The 23,222-nt window shown below is 42.2% G+C and overlaps 1 protein-coding gene across 2 annotated transcripts in view; it reads left to right on the top strand.

The window, feature by feature from the left end:
• Positions 1-452: 452 nt before the first annotated feature.
• Positions 453-23,222, top strand: part of slit2 (slit homolog 2) — a 102,122-nt gene continuing 79,352 nt past the window's right edge. The window contains exons 1-4 of one of the 2 annotated variants that reach the window (XM_080464153.1): positions 453-1,461; positions 2,348-2,419; positions 4,288-4,359; positions 12,240-12,311. In XM_080464153.1, the coding sequence (XP_080320279.1) occupies positions 1,247-1,461; positions 2,348-2,419; positions 4,288-4,359; positions 12,240-12,311 (431 nt within the window). In that variant the 5' untranslated portion in view covers positions 453-1,246. The remainder of the gene's footprint in view (positions 1,462-2,347; positions 2,420-4,287; positions 4,360-12,239; positions 12,312-23,222) is intronic. The other variant, XM_080464152.1, reaches the window with a different exon arrangement.

Here is a 23,222-nt window from a genome sequence, read left to right as displayed (position 1 = left end):
GTCAATCATGAGATGGGTGCCTTCTCAAAATGTCTTTAAACAGCATGCTGAAAAGTTAGTCAAAACACGTGTTTCTCTTATATTCTCCATTTTATTCTCTGTTTAACAGATCGATTTAAAAAAAAAAAAGAAAGAAAGAAAATTTGTCCACATTAGATGTCAATAAGATGCTTTGTCGCCTTCCCGAGGCCAGCTGAATACAGCATCAGGTGACCGGGACACTGCAGTGGGAATGAGAGAGTCCCCTCCCGAGGTCAAACTGTTGCTGTTTGACTGGCGACCAGTTGGAAACCTGCTGCTGCATTGGAGGAAAACGCAGTGTGCGCGCGCGCGTGTGTGTGTGTTTGTGTTGGGGTGGGGGGGGGGCACAGACGCAGTAGCAGACGTGCCCACTCCCGTCCCTTCTCTCTCTCTCTCTCTCTCTCTCTCTCTCTCTCGCACTCTCTCTCAACACACACACACACATACACACACACACACACACTCTCTGGAGCAGCGCTTTGACGCACCACGCATAGTTGGATTATAGTATTGCGCGCTGCTTTTTCAGTTTTTTTTCCTTTTCCTCACACAAGCCGCTCGTTTCCCTACTGACCGGCAAGTGATACCTTATCGGGATCAATATCTGTCCGCTGCGGTGACCTCTGCTGAGCTTTTTGGAAGAACCAAAGCGCTTGCCGCCGCTTCCCCGCCGGACGCGTGTTGTGAATTAATGACCGAGACAGCCTCACCTGGAGTGTGATTGTGTGCGATAAGTGTGTTTTTGTGTGTGACAGAGTGAGTTGGTTTCTTTTTCTTTTCTTCTTTCTTTCTTTCTTTCTATTTTTGGATCAAATCGAGGAGCGAGGTCTTTCTTTCTGGCTGCACACAGACGCAGAAGGCACCGGGGAGATCTGGGCACCGCATGCCGGGGACATGTGGAAGTTTGCGCCGCTGTAGCGCAGCCACAGAGTCTCTCCGCTGCCTCGTCGACCTCCCGTCCGGCTGCACGGGGGGACCACCGTCCCGCTCCACACTGTTCAATCCCCGAAGCCCCGGTGAGAGGACCCAAATGTGAATCCACAGAGTGAGATCTCACGAACGCACATTCTGCAAAAAGGGAGGACAACGAGGTGGAGGACGGCATCCCCGTTGCGTGCAGAGTTTTTGGTGCGCTCCTGCGGGGATTTCAGGGCTTTATTCTTTGACGCCCTTGTAGTCTCAATAATTTTGAGGGTCTCATATTGGCCCCCCACTTGCCGCAGTGATGGTGGGAGCTCAGTGTCCCGCTGGCCCCGGCCGTTCCCCGGCCACCACACTGAGACTGCTGGTGGCTGTTACGGTCCTGGTTCTGGTTGTGTCCGGCGGGGCGTACGGACAGCCCTGCCCGACCCAGTGCTCCTGCACCGGGACTACCGTGGACTGTCACGGCCAAGGGCTCCGCGGCGTGCCCAGGAACATACCCCGCAACGCGGAGAGGCTGTAAGTACGGAGGAGGCTGTGTTTCACACTAAATGAATACGTTACACAGGTGGGAAAGAAAAAGAAAAATGAAAAAAAAAAAAAAAAAAGGTGATGCTGAATAACGTGCGCATCGACCTTGAGGTTTTTCTATAATAAAGGCGTTTGGAGAGTTTAAAGAGTTTAAAATTGTGGCACACCTACTATTTTCTGTAATTACATTACAATCACTGGTTAGGCACTCAGTGGTCATGATCACACCATGAATTAAACTTTGATTACATTTGTTTATCCAGCCCTTTTTAAACCTTGCGCCTGAAGCCGGTTAACACACTGCGTTTCCTGCGGGGCTGGTCCCAGTATAGCGCAGAGCTTTAAATCAGTGTTTGCTTGTTAAACTACATTTGAGTGTTTGCAAACGCGATATGTAAATAATGGCTCGTTAAGGAAGTGATAAAATAAAATAAAAACGGGCACATTTCCTTTTGTTTGTGCATAATGTGTCGCTGCTGATCGCGGAGCTGAACTTAAGGCTGCTGTGGTTGTGTTGGTGGTTTCGCACTGTTGCATTAGCACTGCCTCCATAGACCACATCGGTTTGTCTGGAAACCAGCAAGTTAATCAAAAACGGATTTGGGCAAGTGGGTTCTGCGTTAAACAGGCCGTATTTTATCAGTCAAAGACCCTTTGGTGAAATGAAGGTTTGCTCAGTATAGTGCAGCAGCATCTACTCCTCTCAGTTTCCTCTGACACTCAAATGCCAATTCTGCATTGGTCATGGCTCACTAAGTTTTAACAGGAGAAAAAAAAATCCTCAGTGGATCTGCTCCCTGGCACTGCCTTTATCTTATTAAAGTATCATTTCTAATGCACTGACAATCCCTTCTTTAACGTTGTCTATGTCTAGGGATCTGAATGCCAACAACCTCACTAAAATCTCCAAGGCGGATTTTGCAGGACTCAGGCATCTGCGTGTGCTGTAAGTGGATTTTATCGATTATCTCCTGTCTCTTTCTATCTCTCCCTCCCTCTCTTTCTCTTTCCTTGCAGTTTGTGAATTCACAAATATACACAAGCACACAGCTCCGTTCAACAGTAATTTAACATTTACAAAAACCACACCACATTTCCAACACTTGAAATCCCACAACACAGAGATCAAACTCCTCCCCACCATGCTGGTGCAGCTCCGCGAGCTGCTGCATGCAGCATTGCATCCAGTGGTGAGAAGAGGTGGTTTCATTCAGTCAGTTTGTGTCTAAACAGAACAGCGGTGGCACCTGTTAATGCTGTCGTGTTAATCTGCCAGGGGAAGTGTCAGGAGGGGCTTATTTTAACCACCGGGCCCTGGGGCCCATGTGCTGGAGTGATTAACGCACTGGCGAGGAAGTGATGGAGGGCAAAAAGGGAAAGAGATAGCAGTCATTAGGTGTAACCACGGAGGGAGGAATGCAGCTGCTGGAAGGGGGAAAGAAGGGAGGAAGGAGAGGAGAGGAAAGCAGAGAGTCAAGTAAGAACAGGTTCCCTTACCTGGGATGAATCTAGGTTCAGAGTTCCCCGGGAGAGGGGCACCCTGCTCTGTGTGTGTGTGTGTGTGTGTGTGTGTGTGTGTGTGTGTGTGTGTGTGTGTGTGTGTGTGTGTGTGTGTGTGTGTGTGTGTGTGTGTGTGTGTGTGTGTGTGTGTGTGTGTGTGCGTGTGTGTGTGTTTGCGCTTGCGCTTGCACCATTCAGAGGTTTTAAAGTGAATGGCAGGGAATAGACATTGCTGGAATTCCTCCAGAGATTATATCCTTAATTGGGTTGGTGTTTATAAATGTGTGTTTGTGTGCTTCAGTCTTCACTTTAGTGGTTTCCTGTGTATTACTCCTGAACACACACTCTCAACAATTGGAACTGTAGGTAAATCTTGGAACAATAGGTTCATTTATTGGCATGCAAGGTTTCAGCCTTCATACATGTGCAAATATGGCATCTTTTTTGACATATGACAACTTGGGAATGTGTTTTTATGGATGATTTATGAGACTTGTATTTATTTTGTTTGGCCATTTGTTTAAATTTGTTTAAAAGCAATAGACAAACAAATCAACCAACAATGCAAATAAAACCAGTTAGAATAAGACTAATTTAATTGTCTACATAGGAAAATTGAATATGGACTTCATTGCTGGCATATGTAGGACGTTCATTCAGTTATATACTTTATGAAATGTTTTGGTAACGTGTCGTTAATGAGCAAGTTGTACCCAGGTGATGAAAAAAAAGTGTTTATGTGTGTTGTTGCTCAGCGCAGTGGTCCTGGTGGAGCTGTGCTAGTGTAAGTGAATGAGTAGTCACAGCTCTGCAGTTAGATAGAGAGTAAATTGGATGATAGATGAGTTGCTGCCCAACTGATGGGCCACTTTTAAAGTCAATTCTGGGGCTCCATCGACTTGCTGCTGATTGTGTCTCCTCCTCCCTCTCTCTCTCTCTCTCTCTCTCTCTCTCTCTCTCTCTCTCTCTCTCTCTCTCTCTCTCTCTCTCATTCTGTTTTCTCTCTTTTCACCCACGCTGCACCTATCTCCTCCATCTCTCCCTCCCTCACCTCTCCAGTGTCAATCCCTCTGCCTCTCTCATGCCCGATCTCAGTTTGTCCTTGTCCTCCTCCTCCTCTCTCTCTTATCTGTGGTCTCATCCACTGATTCATCTCCTCCTTTTTTTTTTGGCCTCTCATAGTTTCTTCACACAAATCACTCGGTCAGCCCTCACACCTCATGCATCTTTCCATCGCTTCTTTTGTCCTAATTTTATTTCTTCCCCTCTGCACCCCTCCTGGTCTGACACGTTCTTGGTGTTTCTCTCTTGCAGGCAGTTAATGGAGAACAAAATCACCACAATCGAGAGAGGAGCCTTCCAGGACCTGAAGGAGCTAGAGAGACTGTGAGTATCAGTATTGTGTCAATGCAGATGCTGTTTTCTCCCACCCTCTGTCTCGAGCTTTATTAAGACGCACTTTGGGAGGCCCATCCCTGAAAACTTGCATGCATACAATTCTGGCAAGTAGACTCACATGTTCATTTTCATGGAGGTGCAATCTGAACAGACGCTTCGGCACTTCTAGAGATGCTCTGAGTCTTTGAAGTCTTCACTCTTTGGGTGAATGTTATTCTTAAAAAAAAAAGATATTTCCTTGCTTTTGTGTTGGGTGATAGCAGGGAGACACACTACGCTGCAGGTTTACTGCCTTTCACACACTCACAGTGTTCTGTGTCAGACGAAATGGTTTGGCCATGTTAGATTGCGCATGGAACATTGCTTCAAGCTGGAAGCAACATGCTTGGCAATATATGTCATTTAATGTAAAATGTATTGTGGTGTCGCATCATGGAGTGTGTTCAGTTATTATTTGGTTCTTTTTTGATTGATCAAATTGCAGAGTTCAGTTGAGACATTAGGGTTTTTTGAGCAAATCTTGATTTTAATTGGATAAAAATGACATTTTAAACACTTCAAATCCATACAATAAAGATTATTTAGATGTAAAATCACATATTTCTGCATGATTTCTATAACAGTCATGCCTATTCGTTGAGTGGCCCTTCATTCCTTGTATGGAATATATGTGTTAGGTTTCTAAAATGATTTATTCAGACTTATTCTTTAATTTGTCTGCCTCCATCTATCCTAATCATCATTTAACCCAACTTGATGCCTGCCAGGATTTCAGTCCAGAAGGGACATTGCTGTGATCACGTCACAGGGTTTTTAAAGGAAGTACAGCCAGAGGTTGTTACAGCTCCAGCCAGGAATCACTGGCAGTCGGCATCCATCCCCGAGGCTGTTAGGGCATAATTAAGTCTTGGTGGTGTGTGAGAAAGAAAGAGACAGACGGGAGATGTGGACCCCTCACTGGTGCAACGCCTATTGTGTCGAGTGTCAACTTTGCATGATTGTGAGAACTGCTCATCTGTATACATAAATACATACGCGTCTTCGTTATTTTATTAGGAACACTGAGCTGAAACAGCCGTTACAAAAGTTTTCATTTCAGTAGCAGCAGTTTGTGGTGCCGTTGAAATGGTTTTTTTTTGACTGATTTATTTTTGCCCATATAATTTATTGTTACTAAGATCATGTTTAAGAATGATTTGTTGCAGCAGCCGACTTCTCTTTAGTTCATAAATTCTGCCGTAATAAGGCTCAGCTTTACATGGGGAGAGGTTTTAATTTATCTGCAGTAAATGGTTATGACGGAAGTTGTAGTTTGCAATTAAGTTGAGCTGGACTGTCGATACTGAGACGTGTTTCTAATTGTGTAGCTGCCTTAGAGAACAGTATCACATTATATTGCACAAGTAGTTTATGTTTTATACAGGTATCAGTCAGTACCAGAAAAGGAAATCTTCGTCAGGTCAGGATGAGAAACATAGCAATCATTGATAGTTACAGTGAGAAAATAATGTAAGTCAGAGGAATGTCTAAGTAAGACAAGACTGTGTGCATGTGTTTGTGTCCTGACTGACAGCCTCTGACACACAGGAATGCAGCAGACTCAGTGTGATGGGACTTAAGTGACAAGCTTTTAATTAAAGGCATATAAAATCCCCTCTGCTGACACATGTTTACAAAAACAGACTCACCTGCCGGTGTACAGCGGCACACATGCCGGCATACATATTGTAGTAGTTAAATCTTTCTGATGGCTGTTTTGGTTGGATTCTTCCGGCGTCATCCGAATGAGTAGGATAAAACATCTTGATTCCTTAGCAGCTCTGTTCACAGTCCTGTATGCCTGGTTTTTCTCTAGCGGCTCTTTGTTGGGGAGCACTGTGGACCACTATAGGGAATCTGTTAGTGTTTCTCATGCAAGCAACGCTGGGCTCTTTCCAGCTTAGCAGTTCTTGGAATCCCTGCCCAGAGTTGTAGACAAAGAGGGTAAAATTTAACTGCGTATGGTCTGGATTTAACAGTAAACTTTAATAGTAATTACTCTCACTACAAAGACGGGGTACAAGCGGGTAAACCCCCTCTCTCATGCATACATATGAGGAAAACAGGCTTCTACACTGAGTTGCACTTAAAGAGTCAGCTCGTCTGTAGACGTCGTCACAGATAAAGCCTTATAACAAATTTATTCACTATAGTTTCTCTTTTCCTCCGTCTCGTCTTTGATATAAACATACACTGTTGACAGCAGCTAACTTTCTGGGGGGAAAAAAAACAGAAAACAGCGCTGTGTCCTGTCCTCGCGAGAGTGTTCAACTGTAATTCATCGTCTCTAGCGTGGCATGTTCACAAACACAAAGATGGAGTCAGTCATCAATGCCCCCTCCCCACAGTTGCCAGACAAAGGCACGTCTCTGGATTCTGGAGTCCGGGGGCTCATTTCAAAGGCCTCCGTCTTCTTGTGGGCTGGAGGGGGGCCTGCTGGGCACCACTGCCCAGAGGAGAGGGCTAAGCTGGGCTGACGGATCCACTGTGACTGCCCCCCACAGGGGAAGAAAACGGTTCCTCTTCTTAACCTTTTTTTTTTTTTTGCGACAGGCCCTGCAGGGCCGGGCAGGGCTGGGTCAGGTGTGGGGCAGTAGCCTTGGGGGTATGGAGGAGGGGTAGCTGGTCAAAGGAGGCGTGTCGGAGATAGGCATGTCATAACACACGTGCACATACCCAAACACAGCGTGTATGCAGGGATACACACACGCAGGCACTTTCACTCACGCAACGCTGCTCCGTCAGTGCTGGTTTTATCTTGATTCTTTTGGGCTTTCAAACCCACTCACGCCTTCTGTCATATTTGAACTCTTTCTACAACCTCTCTTCGTGTTTTTGCACAGTCCTCACCCATCTGGTTCTCTCTGTCCATTGTCCCTTTGCATATACATAGGAATGTTATGCATTCCTTGCTCTTACCCTGTGGCTGCAGAATAGGAAAAAGAGGAACTCCTGATCTTCCTATCGTCAACCTACATTTGACTGGTTTATTGCCCCTTTCCAATTCAGAGTGTGTGAGAGTGAAGGAGATAACAGCCTCAGACTTGCAGAGAGAACAAAATCGTAATTACAGGTGCTGAGACAATGATTTCTAAGAACGGCGGTGAGGTAAGGCTTGAAATAATTAGGCTGTAATTGAGCGATCACTAAATCAAAGATAATTTTAATAGTGATGCTGTAAAAGTGATCCCGGGAAATGAAATGCATCTATCAACAACTACAAACTAGGTAATCAAACCTCAAAAGAAATGACACATGTTGTAATATGTGGACAATCTGAATAGTAAAAAATAATTGTAGCAATGGCCCTGGATGGTTTTATGTGGATTTCAAAGAAAAGCCCGGGATTCATGGTAAATGATTAGCTATAAAGCCTATGAGTGATAACATTGTTCTCACTGATCATTTCAGGGCAAAGTCTCAATTTTTTATTTTATTTTATTTTTTTCATTTTTACTGAGCAGCAGACCTTGAAATTATCTGTGCAGAGAGGACACAAAGCCATTTTCACCACAGCAAGTTTTGTCCTAAAAATCATTCAAGATGTATTTTTTTTAAACCTCTGCTGCAGCCACCATTTGTTATAGTTGCTGGTAAACACTGGTTTGCACAAAGGTTTGTGGAAAACTTTTAATACTGCTGATTGTATAAGATTTTTTGGGGGTGATAAAAGAGGAATTTACAAGCCTCACTGATAAGGCTGGATTTCCTTATTTTGTGTGTTTAGGCCAAAATGTTATCTTTCACTAGTGTTTAAACAACACATCAGAATACAGGGTGAAAATGCGTGATGGATGATATGTCTTGATGCATGTGAATCTGTGAACCGAAAACATGAACTGTTGAACCACATATACAGACGTGCCAACAACACTGGTCAGTTTGAAGTGGGTTCTGATTAGATATTGTCTTTGGGTCATAGAAATGACCTGCAGGTTTCAGTAATAACTGTAGTGTGTTTGGGTTGATGTGTGCGCTGTGTATGTGTGATATATTGTTAGTTCAAAATGTGTAAAGGGGCAGCAGCAGCATTGGTCGGGTAATAATTGGTTTCTACGGTAGTTTGCTGGTTTGTTATTTCCTTTACAGCCAGGGTCTGCAAGCCTGAAGTAGTAAGGTGTGTGTGTGTGTGTGTGTGTGTGTGTGTGTGTGTGTGTGTGTGTGTGTGTGTGTGTGTGTGTGTGTGTGTGTGTGTGTGTGTGCGTGCGTGCGTGCGTGCGTGCGTGCGTGTGTGCGTGCGTGCGTGCGTGCGTGCGTGTGTGCGTGTAGTGTTTGTATGCAGACTGATATGACATACTGTACATATTTTGGTGTGTGTGTGTGTTTACTGTGTGGTTTGTTGCCCTCTTGCATCTGTTTATGACTGCAGGGATTATCGCCACACTGCAGTGTGACATTAGCTTGTTGGGAGTGACTCTCATACCTCAGACTACTGGCTTCTCAGTCTTGAATCACTTTTAGCATGACTTTGACTGACTGAAAACATGACTGGAAAATAAACTCTCACCGTTTACAGTGCATGCGCGCCCACACACACACACCGTGGATAATGTTGCATCAATTTTGGTCTTGACTCAAAAGACTTCAGCTATAAATTCTCTGGTATGTGGCTCTGATTCATGTTACACACATTTTGTTACACCTAAACATCAGTTAATAATAGAAATAAAAGCCCCAAATGACAACAGGTGACTGGATTATTTGAGTCAGAAGTAGTTGATGCTTTTCGAGAAACTAGATCTGACAAGTGAAACAGCTCTTGTGACTGAGAGTAAAGCCACAGAAATGATTCCAGTTTGATAACACTGTTTACTGTACTAAACAAAGTACATAAACAAATTCTTGGTGCTTAAAATAAAACCCAACCTTCTGTCTAATACAAAATTAAATGAGCAATTTTTTTTTTATAAATCAACTTTCATGTAGTAAAATGCACAGTGCAGTCATGATAGAGTTATCAATCAAAAGAAAAACAGATACTACAACCAAATTGCAAATGTTAATAATTAAGAGAATGCAATTATATTTCTAATCTCATAAATCCTCCCTTTATTCCCATTAAAAGTTTTAAAAAAACAGATTTTACTTTTCAAGTCCGTAACACATCTCAGGGGCAATCAAGGGTAACCAAAGGTTTGCTTAAGTAATTGGCACGCATCAAAAATAACTTGAGGAGCAATTGACAACTGATTAGGCTAATTGGCAACTGGTCTGTAACGTGATTGGATAAGAAAGAGGCAGGTCACAAAGTCACAGGTTCCCAGATGTAAAGATGGGCTCAGATTAACAAAACAGTGACAAGCTGCATTAAAAAAAAATATGGAACAATTTAAAAAAAAAAGTTCCTAAAAGTAATATATTCAGGAGAAATCTCTGTGTGCTAAGGATTATGCTGAAAGTCAAATCTGGATGCTTGTGATTCTCAAGCCCTCAGGACTCCTCATGAACCCATATCATGCGAAGAAGAGGCTATATTTCAATATAAACCTGAAACACCAAGCCCATATCAAATAATCTGAGGCGGATATGTTGATGGTACTTAAGTATGATTAAAAACACATACTAAAATAAAAAGTCCCCAAAAATGTCACTTGATTATGGCAGTAATTAAGTGACATAAGAATTTGTAATGCATGACTTCCGCCCCTGGTGGTAGTTATCACACGAAGCTGATATAAGCAAGACATCACTGTCAGCCTTTTGTAATATAGAAATCTGCATTCACTGTAGGCACATCTGGCAAATCCACTCATTAGAGGAGTCTGCTACTTTCTTAGGTGATGATTATCAAGCTGCTAACTGAAAGTCTGTGTCATAAATTGACGACTCAAACAATCAGCACGTTCATCAGTAATGAAAATAATAGTTGGTTTGCAGCTCTTGTGCGTTCCAAGAAGCTTCTTCACTGAATTTGGAGCTTCTCATCATCGGTTGTATGATTGTCCATGCTTAATGTAATATTCATGTTTTAATCAGCCACGTAGGTTAAAAAACAAAGTAACTTGGACTGAATATTTAACAATAATTGGAACATTTTCAACTGAGCACTGACTTGACCTATGTGAAATAAACTGTGCACGTAAAGCCTAATTTGTTAAAGTGATGAATCGTCCATCAATTTAACTTGAACACGCACTTAATGCAGGCTCATCATAATCATTGATATCTCAATCAGACTTAATACTTTAATCATTAAATTAACAGGGTGCATTTAAATTCATTGACACCTCAGAGGTGCCATGTAGCACACTGGATTGAATCGTGGTGTCTTAACTTCATTTTCTGAGACTCCTAGTCTGACAGCATCGCGTCTATTTAAAGAGGATGAGCTCATGCCACCTCTCCAGCGTTGTTCCTCCTCCCCACCTCCAGCACTCGTCCGTGCACTGTCTCAGGGGACGTCTAGCCCACTAACGGGTGCTCATGGCTGGGCAGGACCTGCAGGGGGAGTGGGCCCCTCAGTGGGACCATGTGGGGCTCTTAGCTGCCACAGCCAGCGTTAACGGAAGAGGAGTGAATTATTTAGACACATCATTTCTGCGGGACGTTAAATATTTAAGCAACCTCTGATGTAACTGTAGAGTGTGAATGTGTCTGCTTGTGCGCATGCATGTTCATATATTTGAGCACTTGCGGGTATAAGACAGACACAGAAGGGGTGACGTTATTCGAGGAAGGTCCACAGCGGCCTGCAGTGAGGAAAGAGGTGATGAAAGATGACGATTAAGAGGACTTTGTGTTTTTTTGAATGGTGTGAGGGATTTCTTTTAAAACATATATATACAAATACTGAAATAATGTGAGGACTGCATTTTCATTATTAGTTTGATGCCATTCTTGCTTCTCATTTGTGTGTGTGTGTGTGTGTGTGTGTGTGTGTGTGTGTGTGTGTGTGTGTGTGTGTGTGTGTGTGTGTGTGTGTGTGTGTGTGTGTGTGTGTGTGTGTGTGTGTGTGTGTGTGACGGGGTTAAACTGTTTCAGCAGCCAGTCTTATATTGTGCCACTCTGTTGCCTCGAGCACCTCTGACTCACATCAACACACAACTACAAACACACACTAAGTCACACATGCACACAAACCTCTTCACTCCACTCAACCAGGGTTAAATGATCGCACCCAGATTATTAAACTCACCCGAGCTCTCGCAACCCTTCTGTGTGTGTGTGTGTGTGTGTGTGTGTGTGTGTGTGTGTGTGTGTGTGTGTGTGTGTGTGTGTGTGTGTGTGTGTGTGTGTGTGTGTGTGTGTGTGTGTGTGTGTGATGATGGGTTGTTGTGAGTTCTTCCACTGTGAGGGCCTTGTTTACTCAGTGGGGTCCTTTTCACACATTCGGTAGCCCGGCCAGACTGCCTGTTTGTTTTTCCCACATCGTCTCCTCTCCGTCTTTGTGATGAAAACGGCCCCCCCACCCCCACCGTCAGCCGCTTCGTCCGAACCCCTTCCCGTGCCCTTCAACCCCCCCCCCCCCCCCCCGCATTCCCTCCATCCTCGTTGAGTTCACTGTTTGTCTGGCAGCCATGCTGTACCCCCTTAAATCATGGATAACCTACAGACTTCATTTTCTGAATTATTTTTGAGGTATTCATTCCCTAGCATATGTCTATGCGTGTGTGTATTTATAGTGTCTCTCGTGAGCTCCTTATTATTTACTATTTCATCCACGTGAGCTCAAGTTGTATTACATTCAAAATAGTTTAACGTACTTTAATATGATGATCAATAAACACAGAGCTGACTTGAAAATGTTAATTATAAACACATGTAAACACTTTAGCCACACTGTTTGGATGGAGTAAGTTTATTCCCTTATTTATGTTGTCTTTTTACAGGCGCCTGAATCGGAATAATCTGGCCGTCTTTCCAGAGCTGCTTTTCCTGGGAACAACAAAGCTTTACAGACTGTAAGTTACGGTTTTTATTTATCTTTTCCTTCCATGCACAACAATGCTCTTACTTCCCTGTTGAAAAAAAAACCAACAAAACTTTTATGATGTTTTGTGAACCTGAAAAATGTTGTAAAGTTTATTGATTTTGATTCGAAATGGTGCGGAGAACTGTTATAGACGATGTAAAGTGAAGAAAAAATAGCTGCTTTCCTGTCTGACACTGCATTAGTGCTTCACTTGGATAGGGAGTGAGAGGAGTGAGAGAACAGATTTTACATGGTTCTCTCTGTAGAAGCCAGTTCAGTAGCTAATGGAGATTAGCACTCCAACAGCTGCTGCCCACTGGGAGAGAGGTGTGTGTGTCTGTGTGTGTGTGTGTGTGTGTGTGTGTGTGTGTGTGTGTGTATGTGTGTGTGTGTGTGTGTGTGTGCGCGCGCGCAGAGGTAGTAGCAGTGAATTGTAGAAACAGGTTTCTCTTCTGAAGTTCCGTGTTGTGTTTCACAGGCAGAAAATAGTTTTAGTTACAGAACATAAATGTTCGATTTTGCATTGAGAGCAGCAAACTGCAGTTTGTTGTCTTCGAGCGGTCCAGCCGGTCAGCCGCGCCGTAAACCCAGCTATAGATTTCCAGCCCCGCAGGGCTGGGCTGCAATGCGACTCAAGCTGTGGGAACTAACTTCCCGTCACGGCCATTTGTGGTCCAGAGGAATAATTATGGTTGCATATATTTATATGTGCGGCTAAATATATTTATCTAAAACAATATTGAAACGCTCAGATGATTCACAGAGTGTGTGAAAGTTGTTTATGTTCTGTGGCCACTACAGTGGTTGGCTGAGCTTGACCCGTCATGTCTGAGGGTGTGTGTCTGCGTGTGCGCCTGTGTCGCTGCAAGTGTGTGTTTGTGTGTTTCTCAAGGCCGGGAGTTGGCATTTTGCTCAGCGTGTGGGCCGGGGTAAAAATACAACTCGGATATATTGCGCTCTGCTCAGCTTGTTGCAGACAAGCTGCCTCACTGTGTGTTGTTTGTGTAAGACTTGGGGTCTCCAGGTGTATGTGTCTCGCAGAGGGTCTCCTCATGAGCAGCATATCCACTTTGAACAGGCAGTTTATTCAGCAAAACATCATTTCTGTTCTATGTAAACCTGTTTACTTATATAAAACCAACAGAGAGCAGAGACAAAAAAAATGAAACCTAAACAACAATTAAAGAAAACCAGCCGTGCTCAGCTCAGACGTATGGAAGTCATTCAGATGGAATAACAGCGACAGGGGCAGGGCCAAAAGTATTTAAGACTGTTTGTTTAATATTAAATCCTGTTCCCTCCTGCACCCCCTACAGTGTACTTTTATTTTTGGAAATCACAACAAGAGCCCCATGAGAAGGTCTGATGTGGAATCTTGTTAAGGTTCACATTGAGGGTTGTAGGTATTTGCTAACTGGACCCGCTTTGGTTCTTGCAACAGTGCTTCTATAAATGAACACTTGCTCAACCTGCTATTATGAAAATTATGTTTTCACTTTTTTCGGACGCTTGGAAAATCTGTGTATGTTTGTGCAATTTTACTGTATGCGTTTAACCTTTGCTCTGCACAGTGGTTTAGGGCTTGAAGGGCTAAATTAAAGTAGTCTGAGGTCAGACGTGACACATGCATTTGAACGGCTGCGGCTGGATTGTTTCTTCGAGTGCGTGTTTTTAGTACGTCTTTGCCAGAAACGTACCCGCAGTTGTTGTTGCACCATGTTTTTTTCTGATTTATAGACGCTATATCACTTTTTATCTACAGTTCAAAACAAAATCATGTTGCACCATAATGAGCCTTCATGTTCACCCTCCGCTCACAACAAAGTGCTCCAGTTTTTGTGTATTCAAAGGATTTCTTTATGAAAGCACATTTTTTGAGAAGGCCTCTCTTCTATCAGCAGCTAACAAACAGCATCCTGTAATTTGGCACCAGCTTCATGGTCTTGCTTTCTCCTGTTGTGTCGGAACAAGATGACCACATACATAAATCTGTGAATAAACCCGACCCAAACCAAATGTTTGCTGTAATCTCAAGACTGGAAAAAATATTATTTTACACTATTTAATAAAAAACAAACAAAAATGATTTATATACACAAACAGTTAATTTGTAACTGCAACCTCATATACCATTTTAATTCCAGTTGATTTGTGTAAGTGTGTCAAGGAGGAGGAGACTCGTTAAGTATCTGTGGTTACTTAAAGGGGTCGTTTTACGCAAAACTCACTTCCTGTTGGTTTTCCAACAGTAATATGCAGCCCCATACCTGGGAATGACGCCCCTGACGTGAAGAAAAACTGTCATGTCTCTCCCTGGCTTGTTTAATTTTTTTATAAAATGTGTGCCCCAACGAGTGAATCAGAAATCAAACCCTACAGCCAATCTAGCCAATCTCAATCAAGGTAGGCCCTCCCTTTGACTCCTCCCACAATTAGACAGCTCTGCTCTGGCACATGGCACCACGAGAGGAAGTACTTCCTTCTTTTCCCAAGATGGGCATGTGTGGGCGGAGATGGTCCAGGTCACTCAGACACAGCAGATTCTGAATACAGCTCACATGATCCAATATTCAAATGGATGAAAATCAAGGAAAAGCTGGATTTGGAGTAATAAACTTTGAAAACAACATTTTTGGACCAACGAGACTCATGTGAATGTCTTGAACCGCTGTGTAATATGACCCCTTTAAGAGATATATCTGATACTTGGAGTTCCTACTACTGCATTTTCACTCAATCAAGCACGTCAACTCTTCTAACTCGACTGTGTTTTGTTCGCTTCTTTATGTTCCAGTTAAACTTCAGTTTGATTTGTCACTAACGCAAACTGCATTTCTTCATTCTGAAATACTTATTTTGTTAATTGTGTGAGTAATATTTCTGTGAATCATATTTTCCCTCATCAATTTTACTAGTGAGCAAGATCATTACTTGTGTTTGTACAATCTGTTACAACTGCAGAGTTGTGGGCTAATTACCAGTACACGCAGTACTAATAAGGGCTTAAATCGTCAGTTATTTAAAAGTTATTTTGACTTTACCTTTGGTGGGCTCGTCCAGAAAACAAAATAAAATGTCATTTCTCTGGTTGTATTTATCCCATAAGTGCCAACAAAATCTTATATCAGTTTATTGTGGATGGACAGACCTAAGATGGCCTTCATGGAATCCTTGCAACAGCACGTGCAAAAAACTGTGAGTTCGCAGTGAAGATTCGATGGTTATTTACAGTCATTCGGCTCAGTGAGAGTTCCTACTGTATTTCCTCTTTGTGTTGATTGTGAAAAGCAACGTGGTCAGTATTAGTTTTCAAAAAAGAATGGTTATGTGTCTGTTGTCTAGAATGTGAGCACGACTGCACAATAACAGGGGAACATGCAGAATTGGATCTTTTTGTTCCAATAACATTATGATTTGAGATAATTACGAACACTGATGCCTTTGTGCTATAAAAATTTGTTCTTACGAGTAACTGCTTTTTCTGTTTGAGCTGCACCAGCTGTGACTGAGTCATTTTTTTAAATGCTTTCTTCAGATGCATCTCTGCGGTTTCCACTAGCAGCTTTTGAGATGCAGAGCAGTTCGTTGACTTTGTTGCTTGTAATAATTTTTGCTTGATTTTTGTTCCTCTGATCCTCGGATTACCATTTATGATTAATAAATCACACATGTTTTTAAATCAATTCATTGTGATTGATTGTACTTTCTCTAGTATTTAAAAACGCTGTCATTTTGAATTTGCAATGAATGAATGCACAGAGCATGAAACATAATTTATCAGTTCATTCAAGTCTATTGCTTTCTGTAAATTGCTCATATTGTTCTGGCAATAGCAACAAATCGTGCTGCCCTGTTGAGCACCAAATTGCTGTTTGAGGTTTAGCGTGTTTGACATGGATATGTGGCACACAAACACAAAAAGGACAGCTGTAAATGGGAGCTCCTATAAAAAAAACCCTGTGTGATCGTCAACGTTCCTATTTAAAACACCTGTGTCCGCTCACCTCCTTCATCACACACACACACACACACACACACACACACACACACACACACACACACACACACACACACACACACACACACACACACACACACACACACACACAGCCTCCCCTCAATACTCCAGGGCCCAGGCTCGATTAGGTTACGTAGCCGCACACATCTGGAGACACCATGTGGTGGGCATATCCCCAAAAACCTATCCGTCTCCCTCAGTGTCGGTCTCTAACACACACAGCCCTTCTGCTCCCCTCAGCCTTATTGTTGATCGCAGTGCCCATGCCGCAGTAATACCGAGGACCACAGCTGTGACTATTTGTTCTGAGAAAGAGAGGAGAGCAACGAGACACTTTGAACAGTGGATCAAACAGAGCCAGTTCATTAGAAGGACTCTGTAAAGCAGGACGAGCTTGTAAAGTCTCACTGCATTGGATGAAAACCAAGCGCTTTCTTCGCCAAAGAAATCCAGAGTTTTTGACCCCGAGTTCAAAACGCACACAATGTTGGGGATGTATTTCGATTAATGTGATTCTGACAAAGCGATGTGATTGATTTTAACCTGAAGTTTTGTGATCGTTTTTTTCTTAGCATAGAAAAAATGATATACACAAACTGGGGAATAGCAATAAAGCAGAGACATTTCTGATTAGGTTGAGTTTAAATATATGCCTTACAGATTTTACACAAGTTTTTTTTTATACATGCAACCAAATACATAAAACATTATTCAGAAAATAATGTATCCTTTTACTCTTATCACCTCCTTCTGTATTGATTGTTCTCTTTTGTCAGGCAGATAGAATTTGTATTTTATCTCTTGTTCCAAAATTATTGTGGTTTCCTTTTCAGCCAATCTAACATGAAAACATATGTAATTTCCCCCAGTCAATAAGAAAAGAACATAAGTTATTGTTTGGTCACAACCTTTTTACGTCTTCATTTTATAGTTATAATGATTTCAAATATCTAATCAGAAGGTACAATACTCTGGCCTGGCTTGGATTCAAAGAGCTGCAGACACACATGTTTGGCAGCATTGACACATTGTAAAGAACTCTCTGAGATCACTGTCATCTGTTAAGTTATGACCACAAACTAATGAAATGACACAATATGTGGATGTTGCCAAAAACAAATCAACTTCTTTATCCTCAAACTAGATGTTTTTAAATGATACTGAAATCATTACATGTGTCTTCGTCTCCCTTCGTCATAATCATCTCCTATCAGATGTTGTTATTGTACACCCATTCAAAAGTGTATTAATGTTGTATCTGTGTAACTCTACCACTGAGCCGTCGTTCTCCTTCTCCTTTCCTTTTCATCACTATTCACCTGTTTTTGGAAATGCATTTTGGGAACAATGTACAGTCTTTGTGTTTCACTGGAGGTACACACAAATGCAATGCATTAGTTTTGCCCCCTTTTCTGTGCCAGCTCTCTCTCTCTCTCTCTCTCTCTCTCTCTCTCTCTCTCTCTCTCTCTCTCTCTCTCTCCCTCTCCCCCATCTTCGCTGGACAGAAATCAGTAGGGAGATGAAAGAGGAAGAGATGAAAGAGGGGTTGATGAAGGGATGGGGCGATGGGAGGATGAGAGAATAGGTCACTGCTTCTACCGTTAACAAATGTTGTTTGTGCTCAAGTATAAGGCCATACGTGTGGCATGTGTGCATTAGTTTGTTCCTGTCCTCTTACACAGCATGGTCACTTTTGGCCAAAGTACCTTGGCAACAGCTTTGCAGGTCCTTGTATCAGTGCAGGTTGTTTTTATGTGGGCTTTACTGCGGTAATTAAAAACAGCAGAACATTAAGTGAACAATGAAGAATGATCAGGCAGATTTTCTTACTATAAACAAATAGTGGCACCAGTCCTTTAGTCATGTGCCCTGAATATATTGCAAAGTCACAAAAATAATTGCCAAAGCATTAGTCAGTCATTAAACAACAACAGGCTGAAAAATGTAATTGGGAGATTGGAAACATGTTTTATTTTATGCATAAATTATTGTCACATGCCTTTTTCAATATACCAAAAAATGCATTTAAAAAACACTTTAGTGCCTTTTGTGGATCATAAATCTAAAATAAATGCTTGAAACTCCTCAAACAAATGTAACACATGATGGGTTATTGATGCACACGCATTTGACCTTTTAGACACATGTTTACAGTGCATAAGACACAAACTCCAAAAATCATTCATTCATTAACCGTCATTATTAAACTAATAAATTATTATTTCCTATACTATACAATGTCCTCATTATTAATCAAGTGGTTGCTTCTGCTGACATTTTTCATTCATGAGGATCTGCAAATCTCTCAAGCGTGACTATTCTTTTGCATTTATTTAATTAGGTGTATCAATATGGATTAAAACAGCTCCGGTCTTCCATGATTCAACCCTGGAGGAAGAGGGTGTAGGTGAATGTAAGGCTCCTTCAAGAGAAAACAAGGCAAAATGATGAGATTCTGTGTTTGAGAGAACTGAATAATAAAAATGGAAAGTTTTTGGGAACCTCAAGTCCCTCATCGATACTCCACTGAGGAGTAAAGTCAACACAGATGAGTTGACTGAGAGGTAGAAAATGAGTGAGTTTCAGAAGTCACAAACACATTAAATCAGAGTTAAAGTGGGATTTGAATTAATGAGCTGATGACAGTGTGTGTGTGTGTGTGTGTGTGTGTGTGTGTGTGTGTGTGTGTGTGTGTGTGTGTGTGTGTGTGTGTGTGTGTGTGTGTGTGTGTGTGTGTGTGTGTGTGTGTGTGTGTGTGTGTGTGTGTGTGTGTGTGTAATAGTCTCTAATCCTCTGCTAAACGGTGCCCCGATGAGGCATTACCAGGCGGCATTGTTGCTTAGCAGCCTTGAAGGTTGTGGCATTGTCTTCTGTGAGAGCTTAGCCCTGCATCTTACACACACACACACACACACTCACACACACACACACACACACACACACACACACACACACACACACACACACACACACACACACACACACACCACCTCAGCCGAGATGACAGGCTGAGCATAATGTTCGCACAAGGCCTTTTTTTTTTTGGGAGGGGCGGGTAATGTCGGCTTTCCCAGCATGTCAATAGTTAACTAACGGGGCGGCAGGAGGTGAAAGAAAAGGAAGACGGAGGTCAGGGGGAGAGAAAATGAAAATTTCCCTGAGTAAATAATGTTTTTTAATTAAGACAGAGCAAGTTAAGCGTTTCAGTTGCCACAGAGATGACGCCCTTTAGGTTCAGGGAAGGTCGGAGGTGAAGAATGTTCTAGTCAGGAGATCTAAGCAGGGGGTGATTTATAGGTGCAAAGAGGAGGGAATCTCCTTCATTTCATTAACAGAAATCATGATCAAATAAACTTTAGATTCTGTAGAGCGCTATATGTGACGGTCACTTTATGTTGTTGCCCAGATTCAAATAGCACAACGTTTTGGCTCATGCTCTTCATCTTGTACATCATGCAGCAATTTATGAAAAACTTTAAATTAAATAGTATGATTAAAAAAAGAAGGAGCCTGGAAAGTGTATGTATTTTTGGTCATGAATGACTTCAGTATGTTGCCATATGGTTATAAACTAAACCATACAAGAGCATTTAAGTTCATTCTCAACAGTGGAAGGAGAATTTTCATAGACTCATTCATTTACGTTCCTTTTCCAGAGATTTTTAAAGATCTATATCTGCCGGTTGCAGCTTAACTTGCAGTGTTTTGGATCAGAACATATTTGGCCCCTGAGTTTGTGTACATACGGTATGCAAATATCTGCTATTATCTATACAAGGAAATTAAGTTAAGCCTTTGCAGCCTGAGGGACTTGTGGATCGGCCTCTCTCCTCCTCCTCCTCCTCTCAGTTTTATTTATTTTTTTCTGTCTGACAAATATAGACACACACTGACACAAACACATCGCTTTACCATTCAGCAATATTTCCTGCCCCCTCGGGTTTTTCTGAATGCACTTTAAAAGATATAAAAACTCTCTTTCTCACGCACACCCACAGGAAAACAGCTCTTTTCAGCACATACAAAGACATATTGTCCGAGAAATGTTTTCATTAGCACTCTTGGATCACACACATCGAACACAGCCAAATAGGAAAACAGTGATTTTACTTTTCTGCCTTTGCGGTGGGGTTTGTGTGTTTTCGGATACTTCCATGTCATCTGTGGACACATTATGATTCAGCCTGAGTGCAGCACAACAGTTACAACAGCGTTGAGGTGCTGAGTGTCAGTGACTCACTCGCTTGCCATCATATGAATCACATGACCGCCTATCTGAATTGCTCAAGGCCACTCATTCCTAAGAAGTGATTTGGCCATTCAGATCCCAACACAATGCTGTAATTCATTCAGAGAGGGCTTGCCAAATCCGATCTGGCATTATTGAGAGGGCACCAGCGCAAAAGATTATGTTATAAAGACAGAATGTAAAGATATTAAAATGCCCTTCTCAACTTTTACTGTGGCTTGTGCTAACTTGCTGTTGCATGGAGCTCGGGGTGTGTGCATGTGTTTGTGTGTGTATTTACTCAGCTGCTGCATGCAGCATTTTATTAATGACCTTTATTTCATCTTCAGTTTGTGTGATTTACTACCACATTGGCTGCGTTCGGGAGCTCGACTATACCCAGTTTATGAGGTGTACCCAAACAAAACTAATGCAGTGGAACACAGCTGTGCTACAATGAGCCTGATTTTATAAAAGTTGTAACCCTGAGTTTTGTTGTGATTGAACTCAATAGACATTTTGATGGCTGTACTTTGTTATACTGTTGTGTTGCACTCAAATTTTTCTTTTTAAATGCTGTTCACAATATGAAAAGTCTGCAGTTCATTATAGTGTTGAAAACAGACTTGTACCAGCGGTGCTTTCACAAAACAACATTAAATCTTGAGCCGTGTAACCAAAGAAGAAAATTATAGATGTCGTACTTCTATACTTTCTTTCATGTGGCAACAGTAAAGTGAAAGGGTTAAGTTTGTAAAAGGAAAAAATGCATCATTGCACCTTAATATCCTCCACAATTTTGTCTGATCTGATTTCATTGACAGACATCGGTTTTAAAAGGTTTGAAAATCCTGTGACCTCTCATTAAACTATGTGACCTGTTTATCACATTTCCATTTGAAAAATCTAAATTTGTTGTGCAGTGTGCATCTTCATTAATCACGTGTCACTCTGGATATACACGTGTCAAAGTTCAGACCTCTGGAGTGAAAGGTCAGGCAGCGTCAGTGCCAGGCGATGAGATATCCAGGATAATGGACATGCCAGCAGCGGCGGTGCTGCTTTGCCCATCAAATTACACATCCGCGAGAGTTACGCCTGGAAAAACAGACAGCGAGAGAGGAGGTGAGGGGGGTGGGTACAGACAGCATGAATGAAGGGTATTTAAAGGAAAGATTAGAGATGTGTTTGCTCTTTTAAATGGGGTGGAAAAAAAAGAGCAGGGAGGAATTTACCGAGGTGAAGAAAGATTCGTCGTCTCCATTGTGAGCGACCTGTGAATAGAAAAAAAAAACTAAAACGCAAAGCGTTGGTAGAAAGTGAGGGACGGCGAAAGTAAGAGAGAGGAGGAGAGTTGAGGTGAGAGTCATGTGGAAAGAAGAGGAGAGAGGTATGTCAGCTCTTACTGTAGATGGCAGGTAGCCTGAAGCCTGGAGCCAGCAAGTCTGTCAGACAGAAGTGGCCAGGTGTGTGTGTGTGTGTGTGTGTGTGTGTGTGTGTGTGTGTGTGTGTGTGTGTGTGTGTGTGTGTGTGTGTGTGTGTGTGTGTGTGTGTGTGTGTGTGTGTGTGTGTGTGTGTGTGTGTGTGTGTGTGTGCGTCTGCAAGTAACCTGAGTGTGGATTTTTGGGAGGGGGCTACATACCTATCTAACGCCAGGAAGAGATTACCTGGAAGCAGGTAGTTACGACAGCAGAGTGTGTGTGAATCTGCATGTGTGTGTGTGAGGTCTTCTGAATCATCAAAGCGTTTCCTCACTTTGCTTGTGTGTGATTAACGGTCACCGTGTGCGGTAATGCCTCCCAACACAACAACCAAATCACCCTGCATCCTCTTCCCTTCGCTCACTTTGTTTTATGTCTAATTCCTTCTCCACTTCTCATCCACATTAGTCTCAGTCTTTAACTCAATTATATGAAGTTAACGCGGGTGTTACGCAGCAGGATGCTCGTCCCCCCCACCCCCCTCCCCTCTTTCCCTCGCTCTCTGTTCTATCGCTTCAGGGCATCTGCAGGTATGGATCCAGGTCCCATATTGATGGATGAGTCAGTCTAGAATGTGAATTATGGGAGGGATTATGGAGTAATCAGGACAATTCATCATGCAGTTTGCCTCTACTCTTCTCACCCCAATCACACAAACTGCTACTCAGCAATATTGACCCCTGCTTGTGTGCATCCATGTGAAGGAGCCGGGGAAGGGCCTGTGTTTTACAGTTGCTGCTGTTGTATCTGTGAACATTTTGTACAAGCTGGAAGATTAAGTTAAATTAACGTTGTTAACATCATTTAAACCAGAGTTTATAATTTTATTAATCTATCCCTTCTAGTGTAAAGGCTCAGGATATTTTTTTAACGAGGTAACTGTCATTAATGTAGAACTAGTGATTCAACTTCTCTATTACAAAAGTAAAATGAGGCTTCTTACACTGAAAAAAATTATTTAAAAATAATTTGTTGAGTTAATGTAATTTAATCATGTCACACATTTCCATCTATTCATATTAAGTAGATTGAATCCCATTTATTCACGAACAACATGTATTAGAATGAACCATTTAACAACAAGAAATTCAATATGCTCATGTTAATCAAACATATTTCTGATATGTAAACTGAAAAACTGCATCGTTGATCTTTTGGAGTGTAAAACTTCAA

The sequence above is a fragment of the Lipophrys pholis genome (genome assembly GCF_963383615.2).
Source record: "Lipophrys pholis genome assembly, chromosome: 5".
In the NCBI taxonomy this organism is placed as follows: domain Eukaryota; kingdom Metazoa; phylum Chordata; class Actinopteri; order Blenniiformes; family Blenniidae; genus Lipophrys; species Lipophrys pholis.
Note: the sequence above shows the minus strand (reverse complement) of the source record. Positions and strands in the feature narration are given on the sequence as shown.